This window comes from Varanus komodoensis, unplaced genomic scaffold (genome assembly GCF_004798865.1).
Source record: "Varanus komodoensis strain SLA01 unplaced genomic scaffold, ASM479886v1 scaffold1, whole genome shotgun sequence".
Taxonomy (NCBI): domain Eukaryota; kingdom Metazoa; phylum Chordata; class Lepidosauria; order Squamata; family Varanidae; genus Varanus; species Varanus komodoensis.
In genome coordinates, this window is record NW_025335268.1 from 80,882,672 (window position 1) to 80,903,703 (window position 21,032).

General features: G+C 38.2%; 1 protein-coding gene across 4 annotated transcripts in view; it reads right to left on the reverse strand.

The window, feature by feature from the left end:
• The window catches only part of STS (steroid sulfatase), a 112,109-nt gene that overhangs the window by 71,019 nt on the left and 20,058 nt on the right, over nt 1–21,032 (reverse strand). The window contains exons 3-7 of one of the 4 annotated variants that reach the window (XM_044432578.1): nt 15,987–16,066; nt 13,064–13,245; nt 8,410–8,531; nt 5,573–5,695; nt 3,405–3,828 (exon numbers count right to left, since the gene is read on the reverse strand). In XM_044432578.1, coding sequence (XP_044288513.1) covers nt 3,405–3,828; nt 5,573–5,695; nt 8,410–8,531; nt 13,064–13,209 — 815 coding nt within the window. In that variant the 5' untranslated portion in view covers nt 13,210–13,245; nt 15,987–16,066. Of the gene's footprint in view, nt 1–3,404; nt 3,829–5,572; nt 5,696–8,409; nt 8,532–13,063; nt 13,246–15,877; nt 16,067–16,708; nt 16,810–21,032 lie in introns of those variants that run through there. The other 3 variants (XM_044432594.1, XM_044432604.1, XM_044432587.1) reach the window with 3 other exon arrangements.

Sequence of the window (21,032 nt, forward strand, 5' to 3'; positions counted from 1 at the left end):
ATATTTTCTTTTCTTTTTTTTCTTTTCTTGTAAATGCAAGCACAGATAGACCTTTTCACACTGTCACAAATAGAGAAAAAGGTTTTGATCGATAATGAAATCTATGCAATTCAGCATAATGATGTAAAAACAAGAGCATTCCTGAGGCATTCATATGTGGGGTCTTCCATTGTGGGATGTGGGCAGGAACTGCCCTGCTGTCTGTATTGTACTCCTTGTTTTTTCTATTGTACTCTTCTGTTAAATTCCTGCCACCTTCGAGATGTGTGAGAGGGAAAGTCTGAAGAGAGAATTCTACGCTGTTTCTTTTGACATCTTATATAACTTGGTGTGGTCAGGGTTCTAAGAGCAAACCAAAAGTTTTGGTTCAACATTGTCTCTCCATGTCTCCTCTAAGTCTGCACAACCCCAGTTTGGATCTTGACCGTGGTATTTTGAGAAAGAAAGGCTTAACCCTCCTTCCCCATATTAGAGGCAAGGTTTGCTAAAAGAGATGATCAACTGGGATATCAGTGAGACCTAAATTAATGGAGCCTTAAAGTGCTCAACTTTTGAAGGTTGTGTTTTCTATAGCCAGGGAATGGCTTGCTAGACCCAAATACCCGCTTTAATATGTTCTAGGAATATTGGAGGAATGACTTCTATAATATCTAACAACCCTATCTACACACATGCAGGAGTAAACTGAGCTGAATCTGTTTCAGACTATCCATGACTCAGAAGCATCAGGAAAAAATTATTACATTTCATACTTATCCAGCTTCAAGAATGAGGAAAATTTAAATGTATACATTGTATTTAATATACAGTATTAACACATAATATGTACAGTATATATAGAAGGGATGCATTCTATATAATATATAGTACTAATTAATATTCTATAGTGTACAAACATTTTAAGGAGTTTCAGTGTTCTAAACAGTGAGTAAAATAGGATAGTCCAATTACAGACAATCCCAAAAGCTCCACAAATCTTTGAAAAGGAAATGTTGACCATGCCTTTTCTATGATTCTCAACTTCGTTTTTTCTATTTATATTACTTAAAGATAGTTCAATTTGTTTATTTCCAAATAGCAGAGGTCAGTCACCCCAGCTTAGAGAACTGGAGAGTTTACACAATTTTTGAAGAAGGTAATTCCTCTTACCAATGGTACATCTACTGATGATATATTCTAATAAGGTATAAGTGTTAAATACACTGAATGTAGTGTTAATTAAATAATTACCACATGGGGCTGACATCTTTTTGCCATTATCTGCATGTAAATTATAATTAATCTGCTATATACAGGATGCATGCTTATTTCAGTATGAATTTCTACAATTACTTTCCTTTTGTAGGAGAAGGAGAGCGTACTTAAAATTGCTGTTATTTTGTAACATTTATATGTTTATAAAGAGGAAGAGCACAGAGGCAGGAGCAGAGGACTGCAAGGTCTGGGCTGGGTGTGGGCAGCAGGAAGCTAAACAGAGGGACCAGGATCCAGATAATGCAGTCAATAAACTATTTGGCTAAAGTCCAGTCACCAGTCAAATCCAAGTCATTAGCCAGAGCAAGCTAAGGTCAAACCAGAAGCAAAAAGAAGAAGCAAGCAAAGTGTAGTCCAGAGAGAAAAGCATTGCCAAAACAAGCAAGAGGTCAGGAGCCAAAAAGATAACATGAAGGCAGGGATACCTTTGGAGCGCTGGGGTTCAAGGAGAGGATCAAAGTCCAGGAGCAAGAAGAGGAGCCACAGAAGACAGGATCCAAACACTACAGAGTGCTTCAGCTCACTGGGGTCCAGTGTTGCTGAGACAGCTTCTGGAGGGAAGGGCCACTTCTTAAATAACTCTTCTCCCAGGGCTCCTAACTGGAGTTCATGATGTTCCTGGCAGCTGCAGTAGTCTACCAGAGCTGTTATTCTGGCATTTGGCCAGCAGGAGGAGCCCTGAAGCTGCCCAGATCCTGACAATGATGCTTGGTTGAATGTTGCATCAGTTTTTATAAGCACAGCAGTATTTCTGGGTCTCATTTTTTAAAAGCTGTTTTCCTAGAATACTCATACACTTTTCCTAGCATACTCAAAACTAGCTTCTCCAGGCTGCTTAGACAACACTTATTAAGGAAACTAGTTCTCCATCTTTCTGCAGATATGTGTAAACCAAAGTAAGAGGTGAGCCAAACAACATGTTACACTTACATGATGTGTAACTGAGGGTTAGTTTCTGGTTTTCTGTAGTGTAAGAATGCAATTCAGCCCACTGAACACCAAGAATGAAACCTTCCCCACTTACACATATGGTTTTTCTTGAATATTTGTTGTAAGCCACCCTGAGGCTTCGGCAAATGGGGCGGCATAAAAATGTTTTAATAAATAAAAATAAATAAAAATATTTCCTTGAACATATGGGAGGTGAGAAAAGATATCTCTGGGTGTCAATTTCAAGAAAGAAAATGGATGGGGTGGGGGAGCGACTTAACCTTTTCCAGTGGATGCTGGTCCCATGTGGTCTTACATACTAGTATATATTCAGTTCTAACCTTCAAGCTAGATACTACTTGAAGTTACATTTACTATGGCTCTGAGGTGTTCTGCTGCTGTGATCTAAAATTTCTCTTAATGGATATGTCACCCTAAAGTGAAAAGAAGCTTTGGCTGGGTCCACTATAGGCTAATGTATATTAGTAGAGATTTTGATAAACTTTAAATTGATATATATTAGGTGCCAATTGTATAACAGATCATTTTAACCTTTATGTTCAGTGAGCTTTTTGACAAACCTCTTCAAAGTACTCTGTGTATTAAATTACTGAGTAAATATTCATTTACTAGAAAAACAATGGAAGCAAATAAATCCATTGGGATGTGGAATGCCTACAAATATAGTAGCAGCTTTCACTCACATCTTCACACTTCATTTATTTAGCTTTAAATGCTAATGACATGAACAGGTGGAAAATTACGGACACTGTAAGACCATAAGAAAAGTCATCCTGGATCAGACCAAGGGTCCCTCTAGTCCAGCATTCTATTCAAACAATGGCAAACCTTGTGGTGGTCCACAAGAACCCCAAAGCAGGGTGAGGATAAGGCCACCACCTGCTCAAGCTCCTTAAGAACTGGTGTAATGCAGGTAAACCATCTCTGGTAACAGAGATGCACATGGCCAGTAAGGCTAGTGCCATTTATGGCCTCCTCCATGAATTTGTCCAATTTCCTTTTAAAGCCACCCCAATTGGTTGTCACCATTACTTCCTGTGGCAGTAAATTCATAGTTTAACTGTGCATTGAGGAAGTACTTCCTTTTATCTGTCCTGAATCAACCCCCAGTCAGCTGCATGGGTTTGTATTCATCTACCATATCACAGGTACCACTGTAAATCCAATCACACTTGGATTCTAAAACGAGACATACCTACCTTCTTATAAAACTTTTGGCTTCCTCTGTAAATCTTTGAGTTAGGTTCTCATAGTTCCAGGGTTGCTGAATAATACTGTGATTTCTCATCAAGAAGCAGTTTAGATACCGAAAGTTATAAAAGAAAATCAGCAAAATTCCACTTAACACTGCTGCCAGTAGGATGATGTAACCCAGTACTCTGTGAGGAACTTGAATGAGGCCAATATAATGCAGAACCTCCAAAGAAATTAGTGCAATCCCAGTGATCTGAAATGCTGTGGGAATGTACATTTTAATGCCACTGATAAATACGCTTCCCTGTCCAGGTTTGCAATCTCTAATATTGTTCACAGGGATTCCATAGAAATAATCAAATCCATGATTTAAAGGATGGTGGCAGAAGTCATCACTGCTGTGGCAGTTCAGTCCAAGATGCCATTTTCCTAAGCAAAGAAAGATAAATATATATTTCAGAGAGAAATTTAGTTGTAGGCTTGTGGCCTTCCCATTTTAGGAAGAAAGAATATAGAATATGAACCAGGATAGTGAGTCATGTATAACAGGCTGATAAAACTATGAAATATCAAATTAAAAATGGAATATCAACAAAGCAAAACTCCCCCTCTTGAAAGGATACTTAATGTGATAAAGGGGCTTGACAGTGCTAGAGATCCCACGAGGAATGCTGCCAGGAGACCAGACTCGTCTGTCTTTTAGCAGTCACCCATGATGGAATGGTTGAAGCAGAGATACCAGACTAAGATATATTCACCTTCTTCAGGATATTTCTAATAGTGATGGGGGCAAAGAAACTCCTGAGGAGCAGCCACTGGGCTGCAGCGGTAAGGGAATCAAAGGACACCAAGAGAGCATCTTTCACAAACATCAGCAGGGACCCTGAAGTTAACTCTGCTTAGGACTGAGGCAACTGAGTACTGCGGCTTTTCATAGAATCACAGAATAGTAGGGCCAGAAGGGGCCTACAGAAGGGGCCATCATCAAGTCCAACCCCCTGCTGAAGCAGAATACCAGTTATACCCTCCCACTCAGATAACTGTCTATCTTCTTCTTGCATGTTTCTAGTGTAGAAGGGCACAAAATCTCTTAATTTCGTATTTTACAAATTGTTACACCAGGTACTCTCAAGAAGCAAAAGGGGCTGTTTGCCCTCCAGACTCCCTCAAAAGGATTGTGGTCTTTTGTTGGGTTGTATTGTGGACTACCCTAGTTTTGCATTAGCACACGTACAAACCACACAAAGCAAGGAAAGTCTGCTCAGCAGAAAATATAGAGCAAGCATAAAACTCTTGGCCCAATGTTGTCTGGCAGCAAGTATTCCTACTGAATTCCATTCTTTATCTCTATATAAATATAGAACTTCCTACCTAACAGCATTATAGAGAAAAACTAACAGAAATGTGTGTCTCTGTGTGTGTGTGTGTGTGTGTCCTAGCCTGCTATCTGTGTGTGTCCTGAACAGGAGGTTCCTTGTGTGGGCAGGAAGGGGTTTGCAAAGTCCACATTTGGGGTTGTCAGAACTTATCTCACCCTTATTTTCAGAATTTTCCACATTCTTTTTCTAATTCCCTCTTTACCTCTACTTACTTCTATGGCAATAGGAAGCTTCTCATTGTTTCCCAGGCTTATTCTAATTGATGAATGGGTGCTTGATTGCACTTGATGACCTTATCTATTGGTGTTTGCTTCATGATCATGTCTTTGGGTAAAATGGTGAGTTCTTTGTCTGTACTATTGATGGGGTAATTTCCAGGTGCTGGCTATTGGAGAATGGCTATTTTTGAAAGTAAATCAAAGCCAGCTAGATGTCAAGGTAACTTGTAAGCTAGTCTCATAAATACAGATAACTGTAATAATGAAAGTAAGAGAACATTAACAAGCCATAACACCATTTCATCTTAACAGTCATACAAAATTCAATAGTTCAGGGAAAACAAAAGCATCACCCATCAATTGTAATAATCCTTTTATTCCAGAGGGTGTTTGTACTGTATTTGACCATTGGAATTTCTATGGTTTTTACTGTCTTTACTGCTTTATTTTAAATTGACTTACTTGCTGATATTCCATTTCTAATTTCCAAACTGCTTTCAGAGAACCATTTTCTGTCACAAAGAAGGAAATAAATTTCTAAAATAAATTAATCATGCATATTTTATGCACTCATACCTATAATCGCAGTAGAATAACCCTTCTGCTTCAGAAGTTCTGCAAAAGTTATTTCCTCGGTAGGTAATCCCCCAGAAGAGGCAGAAAACAAGAAGACTCCAATTCGATGAAAGCTAGCCATTCCTAAAAAGATTAAAAATACTTTGAAAGTTGAGGAGAAGTTTTCGTTAATAGAATATATTAATTGGTGCTGGCTGGGACATGCTAGTAAGTATAGGGCTTTTTTCTGGATAAACACGCATAAGATTGTACATTTACTACTATTATTGTTATTGTTATTGTTATTATTGCTCTATAAAACTCTTAGGACAGAGGTGCCTAACTTGTGGTTCTCCGGAGAGCCTTTTCCCTACAACTCCTATAAACTCACAGTTGGGTCTGCTAGCTTGAATGTGGGCTGTAGTCCAAAACATCTGGACAGTTCCAAGTTGCTCACTACTGCCCTAAAGAAAAGCTCTACGTGCAAGTATATTTTAATTGGTAATTATTTCCATTACTTTGGTACCATCACTGAAAATATCCTATTTCTTGTGTATGATAGTCTGATTATTTGCAAAGTTGGTAAAGAAAAAGGGCCTTGCCAATACTTTCTTATTTATAATTCGACCCTTTATAGCACTTATTCAGTAGTAAGTTTAGGAAGTTATTCACAGGAAAGTGGGCATAAAAACCGTTGTTCCACACCAGCTGTAAGTTGGGAGTGAGAAAATGGCTGCTTTGGGTGCTTATTCTCAAGGACTGCTGGCTGGGATTCATCAGAAGCAGAAGCAGAATGGGAGAAGTTTGGAGGTATGCGCAGTGTGGAGTCACTGAGATGAAAGATATGGAGGTGTTCATCTCAAGGCCAGGCAGTCCCAGAGTCATCAGCAGAGGCCAGAGGCCCAGTTAGATAACTGGTGCATGGAGAGGAGGTATGCTTGCTTTCAGATTAGCAGCAGCCTTCTAAGGTTTCAGGCAGAACTGTTTGTCAGTGCTACCTAGAGATGACAGGGATCAAAATGGGACCTTCTGCTTGGATGTACTACATACATGAAAAGCTCACATCTGCCATGAAGTCACTGGGTATCCTTGAGGATGCTACTATCTCTTACTGTCAGCCCCATTTCACTTTCAGGGTTGAGCAATAATGACCTACCTTTTGCAAGGCTTAGAAGTTTACACATGAGAACCACTTTGGACAATCAGACTAATACATAAGGGGGAAAGGTTGAAATCTGAAAAAATTAGGGGGGTATTTGTTTCTTCTTGCACCTTTCTGCACACAATTCCCTTCTCCCAGACTTAAATTCCTTCTCTGTTATCAACAACGACATGATATCAGTTGTATGATTCCTTGATAAGGTGTTAGGTATAAAATATATCCAAGGTCTGTCCCTTTGTGGAAGGAAGATTGAAAAATATAAATGACATTACAGGACTGACAGCAGAAACAATACTTATTTTCTCCCCTCTATACAATGTAAGTAAGGAACAGACACACAGGGAGAGTGCCTTAAAGAGGAGATCCTTCCGTGAATGTATAATGATGCTGGGTTGCTTAGGACAAATGTAACACTACTAACACTCCAGCTGCTGAAATATCTCTGTGCATAAATATTGCAAGCACATGTGTGTGTCTGGAATAAGCAAGCTGCTTGGGAAAACAAACTTCAATAGTATGGTAATACTATTGTACAAAATGGTAATAGTACAATTCTATATATGTTTACAGAGAAGTAAGGCCTATTGTTTTCAGTGCAGCTTGCTTGCATGTTTGAAAAGAATGTGGATAGGATTGCAACCTAATCTGCTTAGGTTGCAGTGAGTTATCAGCGCAGATCTTAAAAACTGTTCAAGTTAAAGTTATGAACCTCTACTTGTACAGATTAAAAGAGTTCACACAGAAAAACTGAACCTATAATGGTATGTAATAACACCAACTGTTAAAATGTCAATTATGCCCCAACTGATATTTTAAAAATAATATTCTTGTGATATTCTTCGTAAGTCTTAATAACTTCACTAAAGAAATTGAGAAATTCAACAGAGAAGCCTTATCCTATGGTGGGGGGGGGGGGGGGGGGAAGAAGGCACAGGTTCCTGCAGCGAATATTATCAAAAGAGAAAAGAGTTTCGCAGAAGAAGAAATGCTGCTATCTGATATCAAAGTCTAATGTGAGGCTGCTCAGATAAGCCAGGCCAGTAGAGCAACCAACTGGACTTCTCCCCTTCCTAAATCAAGGTGCAGTGTCGCTGGAGGCAGTCAAGTTATCTTGGCAAATGAGACTGAATCTCTCCTGCCCTTCCAACCCACGACTTCCTGGAACTAAGAACACAGCAGAAATAGAACAAATAATTAACAATTGACTGCCCTTTCATGATGTCCCAAAGCAATGGCCTGCTGCAAATGCCTCAATCTGCCTAATGATTAGAGCAACCTTGCAGATTAACTACTTGGTTCAACAGCTCAAGAGTACAGCACAATATAAAATGAGGGCACTGCAGAGCAAGAATCTGTTTTCATATTCTTAAGAGTATTCATAGTTATTAAAAAAAACTATAAACAACAAAAAGATATGAAATAGACTAAAGGATGGTGCTGCATAAGAAAAAGAAAAATCTCAGCCAGGCAGTTCTCTTATTAGGAATAAGTGGAAGATAAAGACTTCTTGGTTTCCAACATGAACTTACCCTTTTTCTGAGAGTCTCTTTCCTCAGTCCCTCAACCTGCTTTTGTAACATGCTGCCTGAGGAAGAACTATGGAGATTGCCTGCCATTTTGTACATGATGGCCAGATCCTAATAATGGCATTGTCCAACTGTGTATTTTGGAATGAAAATTTAGGAACATACTTTACCTGATCTGACAGGATAGCGGCCTGTCAAGAAAGCAGCCCTGCTTGGAGTACATAGAGGTGATGCAACTATATGATGAGTCAGTTTTGTTCCTTCTTTAGCCAACTTGTCAATATTGGGAGTTCTGAGGGGGGAAACAGCATTATTTCAAATATGAGTAAATGCAGACAATTTAAAATGTTCATGATATTCACCTAGCTTAGGCTTATCCAACTGGTTGTTCTCCATATAGTTTTAATTGTGGCTCTTACTGGCCTGAGACAACATGCTATGGTTAGGGATGATGGGATTTGTTGTCCAAAACTTCTGGAGACTATCATGTTAAGGAAGCCTGCTCTAGGTTATGACTTGTACAATACATACAATATATCAGAAGAGCTGGTTGGCTAGAACTACACCACAGTGTGTGTGCATGCGTGCACACCTGCATGTGTGAGCGAGAGAAAGATGATAATGATGGTGATGATTAGCATACTATATCAAGTAAATAAAGATTTGAAGGAATGTATGCTTTGAAACCACTAGTTGATCATATATATCCTTTACTCAAATTTATTTGCACTCTTAGTCTGTGCTTAAATATGGAGGGAGATATTTTCAGTTCATGTTTTTTCTCTTCTCAGTCTACATAAATCATAACATTCCAAAGAAGGATAAGTGTATAAGCAAGAGAATATATCCCGCCCTTTGCAGACTCCGTAGCTCTCAAAACTGCCAACATCCTTTCTCCTTGGGCAATAATGCTTAGCCTCCATTGCTCAGGGGAAGCAATGGTGACAACTACTATGTCAGTGGGGCTCCTCATCTATGGCAGCTTTTCTTTTCAGCTTTGTAGGAGCTATCTGTGATGCTGATCTCCATCTGAAGAATAGGGTCACTATCCTGAAGCACCATGGATAGCTTTTATAGAGCTGAAAAGGAAAACTTCAATGGATAACATACCTGCTGGCCACAGGAGTTACCAGAATACCCCCCCACCACCACCACCACCATTATTCATGACTTAGTAACTTCCAGAACATTGTATATGGAGCTTCATGGGCAGATTGGAAAGGTCTCCTAGGCTTCACATGGAAACATATGTGGTTATTGTTTAAAAACACAACACATGCTCCCATTCTAATTTTGGGCATGTGCTGTCAATTATCTTTAAAGCATTGAAAATCTTGGGGCATGGGTGATAAGCTGGCCACTTACAAAGCACCAGTAGATGAGGTGACATGACTTTTCATCAAATTTGGACCATCTGCACGTATTTTTTAATGTGCACTCATGAAAAATTATAGTAAATCTTCCTATTTACTATAATTTGAAGGAAGTAGGAAAACCAGTGGAAAAACAGTTGGAAAAACAGTGAGCAGGTAGCCTGTATACCAGTTCAGTCCACTACCCAGGTGGTAATTGTTGACAGGCAAATTCTTGCTCTGTCATGCGGACTTGGACTGGACAGTCCTTTAAATAGTGGATAACTCAAACAGAAGGCTGTTCTCTGACTGTGCTGCATGCTCTGATACTAAGACTGGAGGTATCATGTCTTCCCATACAAGCCTGCCTGTACACCAAGCTAATCTTTGGAAGTCCTCTTCTAGGAAGCCCATCAAACATCAGGAACGTGATGATAGGAGAAAGGAGACTTCATAGGATTGGCAGTCCACCTGCAGAAGTTACAGGAAGCATGCCAGGTGCCTTCTCCAGAATATTTCACTGCTACAGGTTTACATTTTTATTATTCCAGACCTTTCACATTGTGCATGATAATTATATTATGCCATTTGTGGCTGCTATCCTTTCCATTATACTATTGTTTTCTTATGTGTTTTATTGTTTTCTTTCTGAATTGTTTCAGAAATATTTCCAGTGAAGGGAACATAGAGATTTGTAAAATAAATATATAAACCAGGCTACACAATGCTATATATGTGTGCCTGGTAGTAAGTCATGGGGCAGATTCACTTCAATGTAGATGTGTACAGGATTGTGTAGTTGATATATCTAGGGGATTTGTGGGGGAATTGAGCCATAAAACAGTTGCTATGGAACATGCAGTGAACAGCATATGCCATACAATATTGTAAATAATTTTCATTGTAATTATTTACAATATCTTTATTGTAAATAATTGCAAAATTATCACTGCTGTTTGTTGCAATTTTTATGGAAATGGCTATTCTCCTTTCTTGCTTATTACAATCAGTCCTCCATAGCATTTATTTATTAGTTTTGCTCACAATCTTTCTAACAAGACAGTACACAACATAACTTACAATCACAAATAAAACTTGATTAGAACAAGAATAAAATATTAAAATAAATTAAAATGCAGCAAGAAAAAGCAGCATCTAAACCAACAGAACCACTTACACACTTGAAAAAAGACATCTTTTCCTGATGGAAGATGGACAACAGAGAGAATGAACCAAGCTATTCTTGGTTCCATTGTCTGAGAGTAGCTACTGTGAAGTATTCCCATGTCTCACCACCAATTATGCCTCTGAAGGTATCAAAAGAAGATCTTCCAAAGATCTCAAAATCTGGGTGGACTTGAATGGGATAACACAGCCTTTCAAGCAGCCTGGTCCTAAGCTACTGAGGGGAATCTAGGTCCTAATCAACACTTTGGATTGCTCCCAGAAATAGGCTGGTAGGCAGGAAAGCTGTTGTAATAAAGGGGTCATGTGTTCCTATAAACTGCCCCATTCAACCCTCTGGCCACAGCATTGTGGATGAGCTGAAGTTTAGGAACAGTTTCAAAGACAGCCCCATGTACAGCATATTACAGTGGGCTAAACAAAATGTAACTATGGCATGCATGATGTGCCTGGATCAGGCATCTTTAGGAATGGACACAGTTCACCCAGTAGCCTTTGCTGTTCAAAACATACTCCTGGGTGTTGCCAAAAGTTGAGCATCCATTTCAAGTGCTATCTTGTTGCTGAAAGTAAGAGGTCTTCCAGAAGAATGGAGAATGCAGTTCAGCACTGCAGATATTATTGAATGTAGATTAAAAGACAAACTTTTAAGAGCTAAGCATTTGACGGTTCTGCTTGATTGGGCAAATCTGTCACAGTCACATTCTTTCACTTTCACATTAAAAAAAATATGGTTCTTTCCATTCACCTTGCTCAGATGCCGTGACAATCCACCATGGGCACCCATCTATGGTAGGTTGTTTTGTATGAACCTGGCATAGTTTCTGCAGGGTTGCTTATTTTTCATGAACAGGCGGCAGAATCAATCCTTAGTTTTTATCTACCCCTCTGTTGCCTCACAAATAGATTCCAGGAACGCATTCTCCCTGGGGCTGCCCTCAAAGCAGGATCCATGGCTCATGCAGAATGCACAGCATGTCTCGATACGGATGTGAATAGACATGAGCATGGTCAGCCAGTATTACATTCTCTTTTCACTTTGCCTCCTGGCTTTCTGGCAGGGTTTTAGGAAATCTTTTTGTGAGTTAGAAAATCATGAGTCTTTGGGATACCTGAGTTTAATGCTATAAAATAGCTTTGACTGTTTTTCTTTTTTAGCTTTGCTTTTTTATTTTAGAAATACTATTTCTATTGCTTCACAATGTTGTTGTAGTGTACATTGAAGGTTTTTGTGTTTGGGGAGTATGGTAGGATTGAATAAAAAGCATACTATGTAAAAATTCTATTTTTTCTGTCCTTCCAAGACTATGAATTCCTGTTTAATGGACTTGTTTAATTAAACAATTGTATATAGTGAATGCTGATGAGGATGAGCTAATGCCTTGAGGAACCTTGGACAACCTGGTCAGTGCCAGCTCTAGGTTTTTGAGAGCCCATGGAAAAGACACAGTCTCCCCCAGTAAGTCTACCTTCCCACAACCTTTGTGACCAGTTGCTACAAATCTTCATCCTCTTTCTCCTCATTCTTTTTACTTAGTTACTTGATAGGCGGAGAACTAGTTATTAGGTAATAACATTTGCTCCTCCTTCTCACCACTGCAGTTGCCTGAGCCTGAACAAGAGACAGGTAAATAAGCAGGTTACAAGGCTGAATAGGAGAAGCAATTCCAGTCAGCAGGCCCCTGCTGAAATATGGTCCATAAACAGTTGCCCAGCTGTGCAGATTCTTGACAGTGGCCCTGTTCTTTATGAAGTTCCTACTCTGTCAGAAGACCGTAGCACATTTACATGTATGGCATCTCATTCTTGACATGAGAATTATAGATAAATTTGACAGTGCTTCAAATACAGTTGGATCTAGCCACACTTTCTCATGGCAATTGTGGGAATTCAAAGGATAGCCAGACCTACTCATGCCAGTACTTTAAATGTAGGGTCATAAAAAGAAATAAAATAAAGAAAAAACGGGGGGAAAATCAGCCATGAGCCTTATGAGGGTGGCAGGTTCCGAAGGATGCTCAAGGATGCCATTAAAAATAGTTTTTGTCTCTTACTAGAAGAAGCAAATCAAGGTCATCCAAACAGAAGAATGCATTTTTCCCAATCAAAAAAGCAGCCACAACCAACTTGAAGTTGTGCTGTGTTGATTTTGATCTTCCACAAATGCTCTGACCAGAAGACCCCTTCTGTAGTGGCATGCATCAGGCTGAAAATCATTACAGTTGAAGTATTTCGAGTATATATTTAAATAAATCATGCACACAGATCACCAAGAATGTTAACAAACCTTAGAGTTGTGTTTCCATAGCATCCCAAATCTCCAATGCCAAGGTCATCTACCATGAATAAGACTATGTTCGGCTTTGAAATTCTTCCATTTATTGCATTGCTTGTTTGCCACAGATAAAACATCATCTGAAAAAGGATCATCATTCTTGCACTTTAATTGCTGGATTGCTTCAAAGATACCTGTTTCATAAAGGAATGTTGTTTTATGCACTAATTCTTTTCAAAATTTCCATAATAATTTGACCTTGCAGTTATAATGAAAACAATACCCAAAGGACGAAAGTTCCTTGTGAATCTAAAAAATTATTCATATTATCAGTTTAGAAGAAGTATTTTGAGTTAGACCTTTCATATTTTAAATAGTTTATAATGCCTGTATTTTTCCAACAAATGAAATGAAAAAGAAAAGCCAAATTTTAACAAACAATGGAAGCCTTCCTTTCATATATTTAATAATGTTCAATGACTTTTAAGTACATTGTACCATAATTTCATAGTAAGCCAAACACAGAATCAAAAGAATTACTATCCAGAATAAATACATATTCAAAGTTCCATCTGGATGAATGGGAAGGCATGAAAACGGAGGGGAAAAACATGGTACCCATATAGAGTATTGGAGATTGATTTATTAGCTCTATATCACACCTTTTTATTCTTAAAACAATTCAAAGTAGCTTACATCACTCTTTTCTCCTGTTCTCCATCTTATCCCCACAACAATAACCCTGTGAGGTATTTTTTAAAAAATAATTTATTTTAGCTGCCTTATTACAACATGCCATATCTTCAAAGACCATGAATGAGTAACTTTTACTTTAGAACATGACGCTGTTTGGCATTACACAACAGAAACTGCTATTAAGTTCTTTATTTTGTAGAATTCTAGGTGCAGTCATGCTATAGGCTGAGTTAAATTTTCACCTTGCACTTGGAAAGTTGCTGATCCAATACAAGGACTGTGTTCATATCTACCTCTCGTCAGACTGTTGACCTTCCATTATTGAATGTGCAGCACCTCAGACACGTACAGTGAAGCATAGTCTTGCTAGGACACCAGATGCCTTGTCTAGTTAGAGGAAGCTTTTCTGTGTATAGGGAACCCATGTTAAACCCCCATCACAAGTGTTCCAGCTAATGTGGAAGTTTACATGAACTGATGGACTTGCCCCATTCAGATATCCATGGAAAATGAGCAGATGTATACGGACAATGAGTTTATGTTGGAATAAAGGCTAAAGGTTGCATAATACATGGTAATGTTTGAAATGACCTTCTGATGGTGGCTGAAATGAGGGATATAACATGGCTGGTAGATCATGCCATAATCTGATTTCTGAAAGGCACGCTGCCCTTGTGCCTGGTTTGGAAGCTGCAGCAAGTACAGAGTGAAGCAGCAAGTGTAGCACCTTTGCACACACTGTTTGTACATCTGAGCTAAGGAACCGGACTGACTACCTATTACTGAGTCATTTTCAAAATAATGTTGCTGACATATGAAACTCTTAATAACTTGGGACTGGGATACCTACCAAGACACTTTATGAAGAACAAAGGTAAGCTGTGAGTATGTGATGTTCCTTAAAAATAAACTAACAAGTACACTTAATGAAAGAAAATGATGTTTGAAAAGCACAGCAGTCTTCGCTGAGTTTGCTTCAAGAAAAAGGGTTTGCCCATCTAATTAAATATAATGGGCATGTTAAGCAATATGAAGACTAAGCAAGCAAAAACATTAATAATTAGCTTCGCTAATGACAGGAACTTTTTGAGTATCAATGGTTTAATGGTAAATGTTGCACTGAAAGTAGCGTCATGATACTCCCCGTAGGCACACCCACAAGGAGACGATGGCATTGATGATGGTAACAATTAAATAGAATCGAAGCTCTCTGGGTGGTTCACAAGAGCATCTCAAAAGTGCAGACAGCTGTGTTGATCCTAGCAACAAACCAATTCTAGCTGTCTTCATCTCCAACAAGAACAGGTATTTTGCAAAGCTAATGGGTCTTAATTATCCAGCAAAGCGTTTGCTTTATAGCAGGAGACAATGTATTGTTTCTGGGAAATTTAATCTCTACCCAACTATGGTGGGTTTGCCTCAAAGTTTAGAGGGAACAGCAAATTGCCAGGGGACATCTGCATCCCAGGTAACTGGGAAGTGCCAGTGCTGAACCCTGTCTTGACAATGCTGCTGTTGGTATTCAGCTCATGGGGAGCTCTCTTCTTGGAACAGGCAAAGCAGCCACTACTCTATGTTGCTTTCACACCTCCTGGATAATGTGCAAGACTTATGAGGCATAGTCATGCCAAGGCCAAGGTTGGTAACCACAGCTTTCCTCCATGCATGTACTGCTTGTAAATTACAGAATTACTGAACAGGGATTTTGTGTGTGCATGGGCGAAATCACATTCCAAAAGGCCAATCAATCATATAACAATAGATGAAACAAGTGCATTCTTATTTTGAATGATCTTATCCCTGAAAAAAAAATCTACAGTTGCATTATTAACTCAGTGATAAGCATATCAATCCTTATCTAGTATGGTCAGATCTGCTACCTTCGAGATGGTCTATGGGCATGTAATTTACATGAACCTTGAAGATAGTTCAGAAACATTAATTGGTACAATATATAGCCATCCAAGTGGCTCATGTCAGCTGGAAAACTGAAACATGGTCTTCCTGCAATTCTATTGGTTGCTGGTACATTTCTGGGCCCAATCAAATGTGCTGGTCTAATGGTTTAGAAACTGATTAACAAAAGGACCACCTTCACACATACATCAATATCTGCATTGGAGGCCTTACACAAGTGATTTCCAGTAAGGTTTACTAGGTTGTTTGGCACAAAAGACAGACCATTCTTGGTGGTGGTCCCTCGAGTATGGAATTCATTTCCATATGAAATGCACTTGACCTTATTCAGCTCAGGATCTCCAAGAAGGGCTTAAAATTCAACCTCTTCAATGCTGCCCAATGTTCTTCAGTGCAACTCCCCTAGAATATAAATGTTTTGAGTAGTTAGGAACTGCTTTCAGATACCTATAAATGAACATTTGGTCTATCTGATGTGTCTCTGTTATTGTTTATTGTCATGCATGTGACTTTGCAAGAATTTGGCCTGAAAAGTGCCCAGAAATAAATATAAGCATCCCAAATGATGTGGCAAAGAGACAGAGAAGCATGCAGTAAGTTATTGTACCCTGTTTAATATGCTTCAGTGACAATAAATACCATGTCAGCCTGATCTCACTGCTCAATCCTAACACTGGTTATCCTTTCTAAGTGCCCCTTTTTGATAGAGATTACACTTGATTCAATATAGCACAAAACATAGGAGATGCTACATAGACAATGCAATGTGCTCAAAAATGTAGCAAGCAGAAGTATATTAACTGTTCACAAAAAGCCACTCATATTTTTTCTGCCTAACCATGTCCAGAGATTGCCTTTGTCATATGACACCCTATCTTCTGTATGGCACATTGCAGAATCTCCTCCCCGTTACGACGATTTATCTAATATTTGCTATTTTTCTGCTCCCCTCTGGTCTTCTACACAATAAATTGACACTTGACGAGTAGCTGCAATCTTGTACACAGACTTTCACAGAAAAAGTAGAAAGTTCAGTCTTCTCACCTATTAGCTACTTGTCATCACCTGATCATTCTAGAAACACATAGCAGATGTAGCACAGTTTGTTTCGAAGAATCTTCCAATCCATTTTCACTTCCTAACACATTTTCAAAGCATGACTAACTGGCTGATCTTCACGATATTTCTTTAATTCAACATGTCATGAAAATGTTTCAGAAACACTGCCTATGCTTTCTTGTACAGTATAAAAAAAAGTTTATACAGATAATGAATGTGCAGAGGGAGTCTTCAACATACAACACAGTGATTAACATGGGAACCTAATTGTTTCAAGGAGTTAACAATATTTATTAAAGGCAAGTATTAAATCCATCAGATTTGACAAAGTAAAAGGCAAGGCAATGCTAGGATTATAACTATAACTAAATTATGAACCAAGGATAAGGTCCAAACTGCATGTCCAGTTATTTACTTATCCATTTATTTATTTATTTATTTATTTATTTATTTATTTACTTATACGTGTATTTATGGGCCATCTAAAACTTCTAATGCCTTCCTAGGTGGCTTACAATACATAACATATATTAACAAAATAAAACACATTAAATCCAATTTAAACGCAACAAATTAAAACATCAATGAAAGCAGTATAAAAATGGCCACAGCATTCAGAATAAGTGTTAAAAAATTTCCTAAAAGGGTATGTCTTTACCTAGCGCTGAAAGGAAAATAAGAATGACGCCAGGAGAATTTCCCTAGGGAGGGAGTTCCAAAGATGGGGAGTGGCAATGGAAAAGGCCTTTGCCAAGTTGTCACTCCTCTCATCTCCCTGAGGGGTGGTTCCTATAGAAGAGCCTCCTGAGCTGATCTAAGTGGGTGGGTAGGTATATATGGGTGTAGACAGTCCTTTAGATCTCATAGATGTAGCTAACTCCATCTGTCTGGCTTTAGACTTCAGTAGTTTATATGTTAACTAGAGTAAGTGGTGATGGTTGCTTCCAAAAGTATTTGGAAGCCTGTGGGTATCACTCACAACCTACAGCATCCTGTGGGTACCCCCCACTGGTAATATATGAATGTTATTACTCCTTAAGCTCATAAAATCAGATGGTCATATGGTTTTTCTTTTTTGGGGGGGGGGAGCAAGAATCATGCCACACCAGGAAATAATCAATGGATTTTCCCCATTGTGTGATAAAATACAGGAAAAGTGGGGAAAACACACACAGCATGACTGTAAGAGACTAGTGACATTGTGTAGGCAGTCTGAAAATTCCTACAAAGAAGGCACACAGATTTTATCCTTAACACTCCAATCTGGAATAGAGGAAGAAGAGAGAGTATGAAGCAGTGTTATTTTTAAGGATAACAATGGATTTGCTATGCCAGAATACAATACACAGGCAAGACAGCTAGCAGCCAGAGTACTAACAGCTGCTGGTAACTTGTAACTCTTCTTTTCCAACAAGAACTAGGAGCAGGTGTTCTGTGGGTGGCTGCAAAAGGTCCCTGACAATTTTGTAGATGTTTAAAAATGTTTTTTCTAGTTAATTCAATTTCTTTGTTCTTTATCTTGCCTCTTTTCAAACAATACAAATTGTATAAATTCGGAGCCCAGAACATTAGGAATAGGCTGAGATAGAAATCAAAATCAAGAGATGAATAAATAAAGAATATGTATATCAGATTATGTGAAGAATTGTATGTCTGGATTCATCCCTAGAAAAATAATAGCTATCTAGTATAGCCATTTCATCTTTGATTAAATCATATAAAATTGTAGGTTAATTAATATCAAACAAATAAACCCAAGATTACCATTTCAGTATGGTAGACAAGTAATTAATTTTATGAATTTAGACTATACTTCTTTGAGAAAGAGTCAATAAGTCTATCAAAAAATCCAGGAAACCAAGGATAGATGAGCTTAAAACGGAAACGGTCTCTTTAATTTTGTTGTGGCTTATGGCCCAAAACAAATAGAATATTTATGAAGTGTTCATATATTTCAGAAAACCATGTACATAATATTTAATCAGGGCTAATCCAAGACATTTTGCTCCTTGAGGCAGAGGAACAAGCCTGTTCTCTCAAGTCACAATGCACCATATATTTAAACCTAAGCAGCAAGATGCTGATGTTAAACTTAATTCTTCAAAATCTCAGGCTGATGTCTCATACCCGCGGAGACTTGATCTCTCATAGGATTTCCACAAATATGCAGGTAATGTTCAGTGTTCTCTCAGTCTTGTCATACTGACATGCTGAAAGAGTGGGAAATTATCTAGCTTTTGCAAAGAGAATCAATCTTACTTTGAGAAGGCTGTCTCTGTATGCAGTCTGTCATTTAGTCCACTGTAGAAATTCTATAGGTGGGACACGGCTTGAATTCTGAAAACTGCCAGGCACTGAAGATTGTTCCTGTTGTTTTCAAGGATGTTCTTCTTTACTCTAATTTCTTTCCTCCCAGCTGAAATGACATTCTGATGTTGGCCTGTTCTACCTGTTTCCACCCAGTCACAGTGATCTATGAAATGTCCTCACTTTGTGAGCAGTTACTGATACTAATCCTAACAATGTTTGTGTCAGATTGGGCACAACCACTTGATTTGTGTCTCTTAACTGGGCATAACTTCAGGATAGAAGCATGGTACTGTACTGGAAATACTTGTAAATTATTCCTATTTTAAAAAGGATTAAGTGCTTAATGAACCCATGACACAGAAGCTAATTGAACTTTCATGAACCTACTCAGGTTCCAAGCTATATGGAAATTGCTAGACCTAATTTATCCTGTTTGGAACCAGTACTACTAGCCTTTCAGGCTGATTCAAATCACAATATCTTGGTCATAAAAGATGCAATAGAACATTTTATGCTATTTTAAATTAAACTTATAAATGTAATGAGAATTAGACCACTTCTGATGTTGTAACTTGCATGGAAAACAGGAGAAATAATCCATGTTCCCCTAACTTCATGCAGATATCTTCAGCTACCTTGTCAGCCTACACAACAGTACTGTCTGTGGCATTAGTTTGCTTGAAAAACTCCAGATCAGTGCAGACTGAAATAATTTCTGTCTAGTCCTCCTAATATTTAAGGGCAGCTTTTTTGCTGGTGAATGGCTTTGATGCAAAACATAAATGAAATCCCCTTCCCAGAAATAAAACCCATGCCTACCACAGTACCAAAGGAATATTATCTTGGGGCACATTTCTAACAAAGTAAACAGCTAAACACAATTCCACCACACTTATTTAGAATACAGATTACTCTTGGGTGGAGAACTGGATACAACAGAGAAGGCGTAAACTCTCTAGCCTCTGCTAAGAAATTACTCATTTCTTGTATTGTCAAAATAAATTAAAAGTGAATCTAAATCTTATTTACATCTAATGAATTTTAATTAAATTTCCTGTCAACATCCTGATACTACTTACATGTTTTAAATGTTTGCTATGGTAGCCAAACCATATTAGCAAAGGCATAGTTAATTACCTGAAGATCCAGGATTAATACATACATTTGGAAACAGGTTAATGTTTTACATTATAGGATTTGTTCAAGGAAGAAATAATTGTGAAACATTTTATCAGTCTTTACTATGTAAATGAGTAACTATACAATGCTTGCATATTTCAGGAAAATATCATTAAAGTTTGTCTCCTAATAATCACCATGTCACTTTAAGGACATAAGACTTGTTCTGGATCCTTCAAAATACAGATTAAATGGACTATATATTCTGTATTCTGAAGCTATAGAAACTTTGAAAGAAATAAATTAGTTGGTTTTATTCTCTCATACAGTTAAATGACTGAATATATTTAACCAAACAATACATTAACCAAATAAAACTGAAAAATAATAGGATTAGGAAAAGTAACTCAAGGATTAAAGTATTAAAGTCTTTAAGATAATAAATTTTACAAGTAAAGAATCAGAAGATAGACAAGAGCCCACATAAATATTGCTGGGACTGAAAAAAAGGTCTAATAAAATGTCTTTTAAAACAGTGCTTGCTCTCTCTATCTCTCTCTCTCTCACACACACACACACACACAAATTCTATCTATGCACAGGCCCTATCTTCAGATTATTAAGATTTGCACATTATTGGAAGATCTGGGACAGGAAATCCATTTCTTCTTCTATTATCTCATTCACTGGTTTTCCTGAGTCAACAACTGAATTTTAAAATTTCCATACAGTGGCAGAACAGCCTGGTCCTCCAAACCAGGGCACAGAGAGTTTCCCAAAAAGCCACTGTGAATGCATTGGTGATGGCAGAGTATGGGGAGAAAACACCATACACCTGTATAGCTGGCCCTCTGATATGTTCCACATTCACATTCCATTC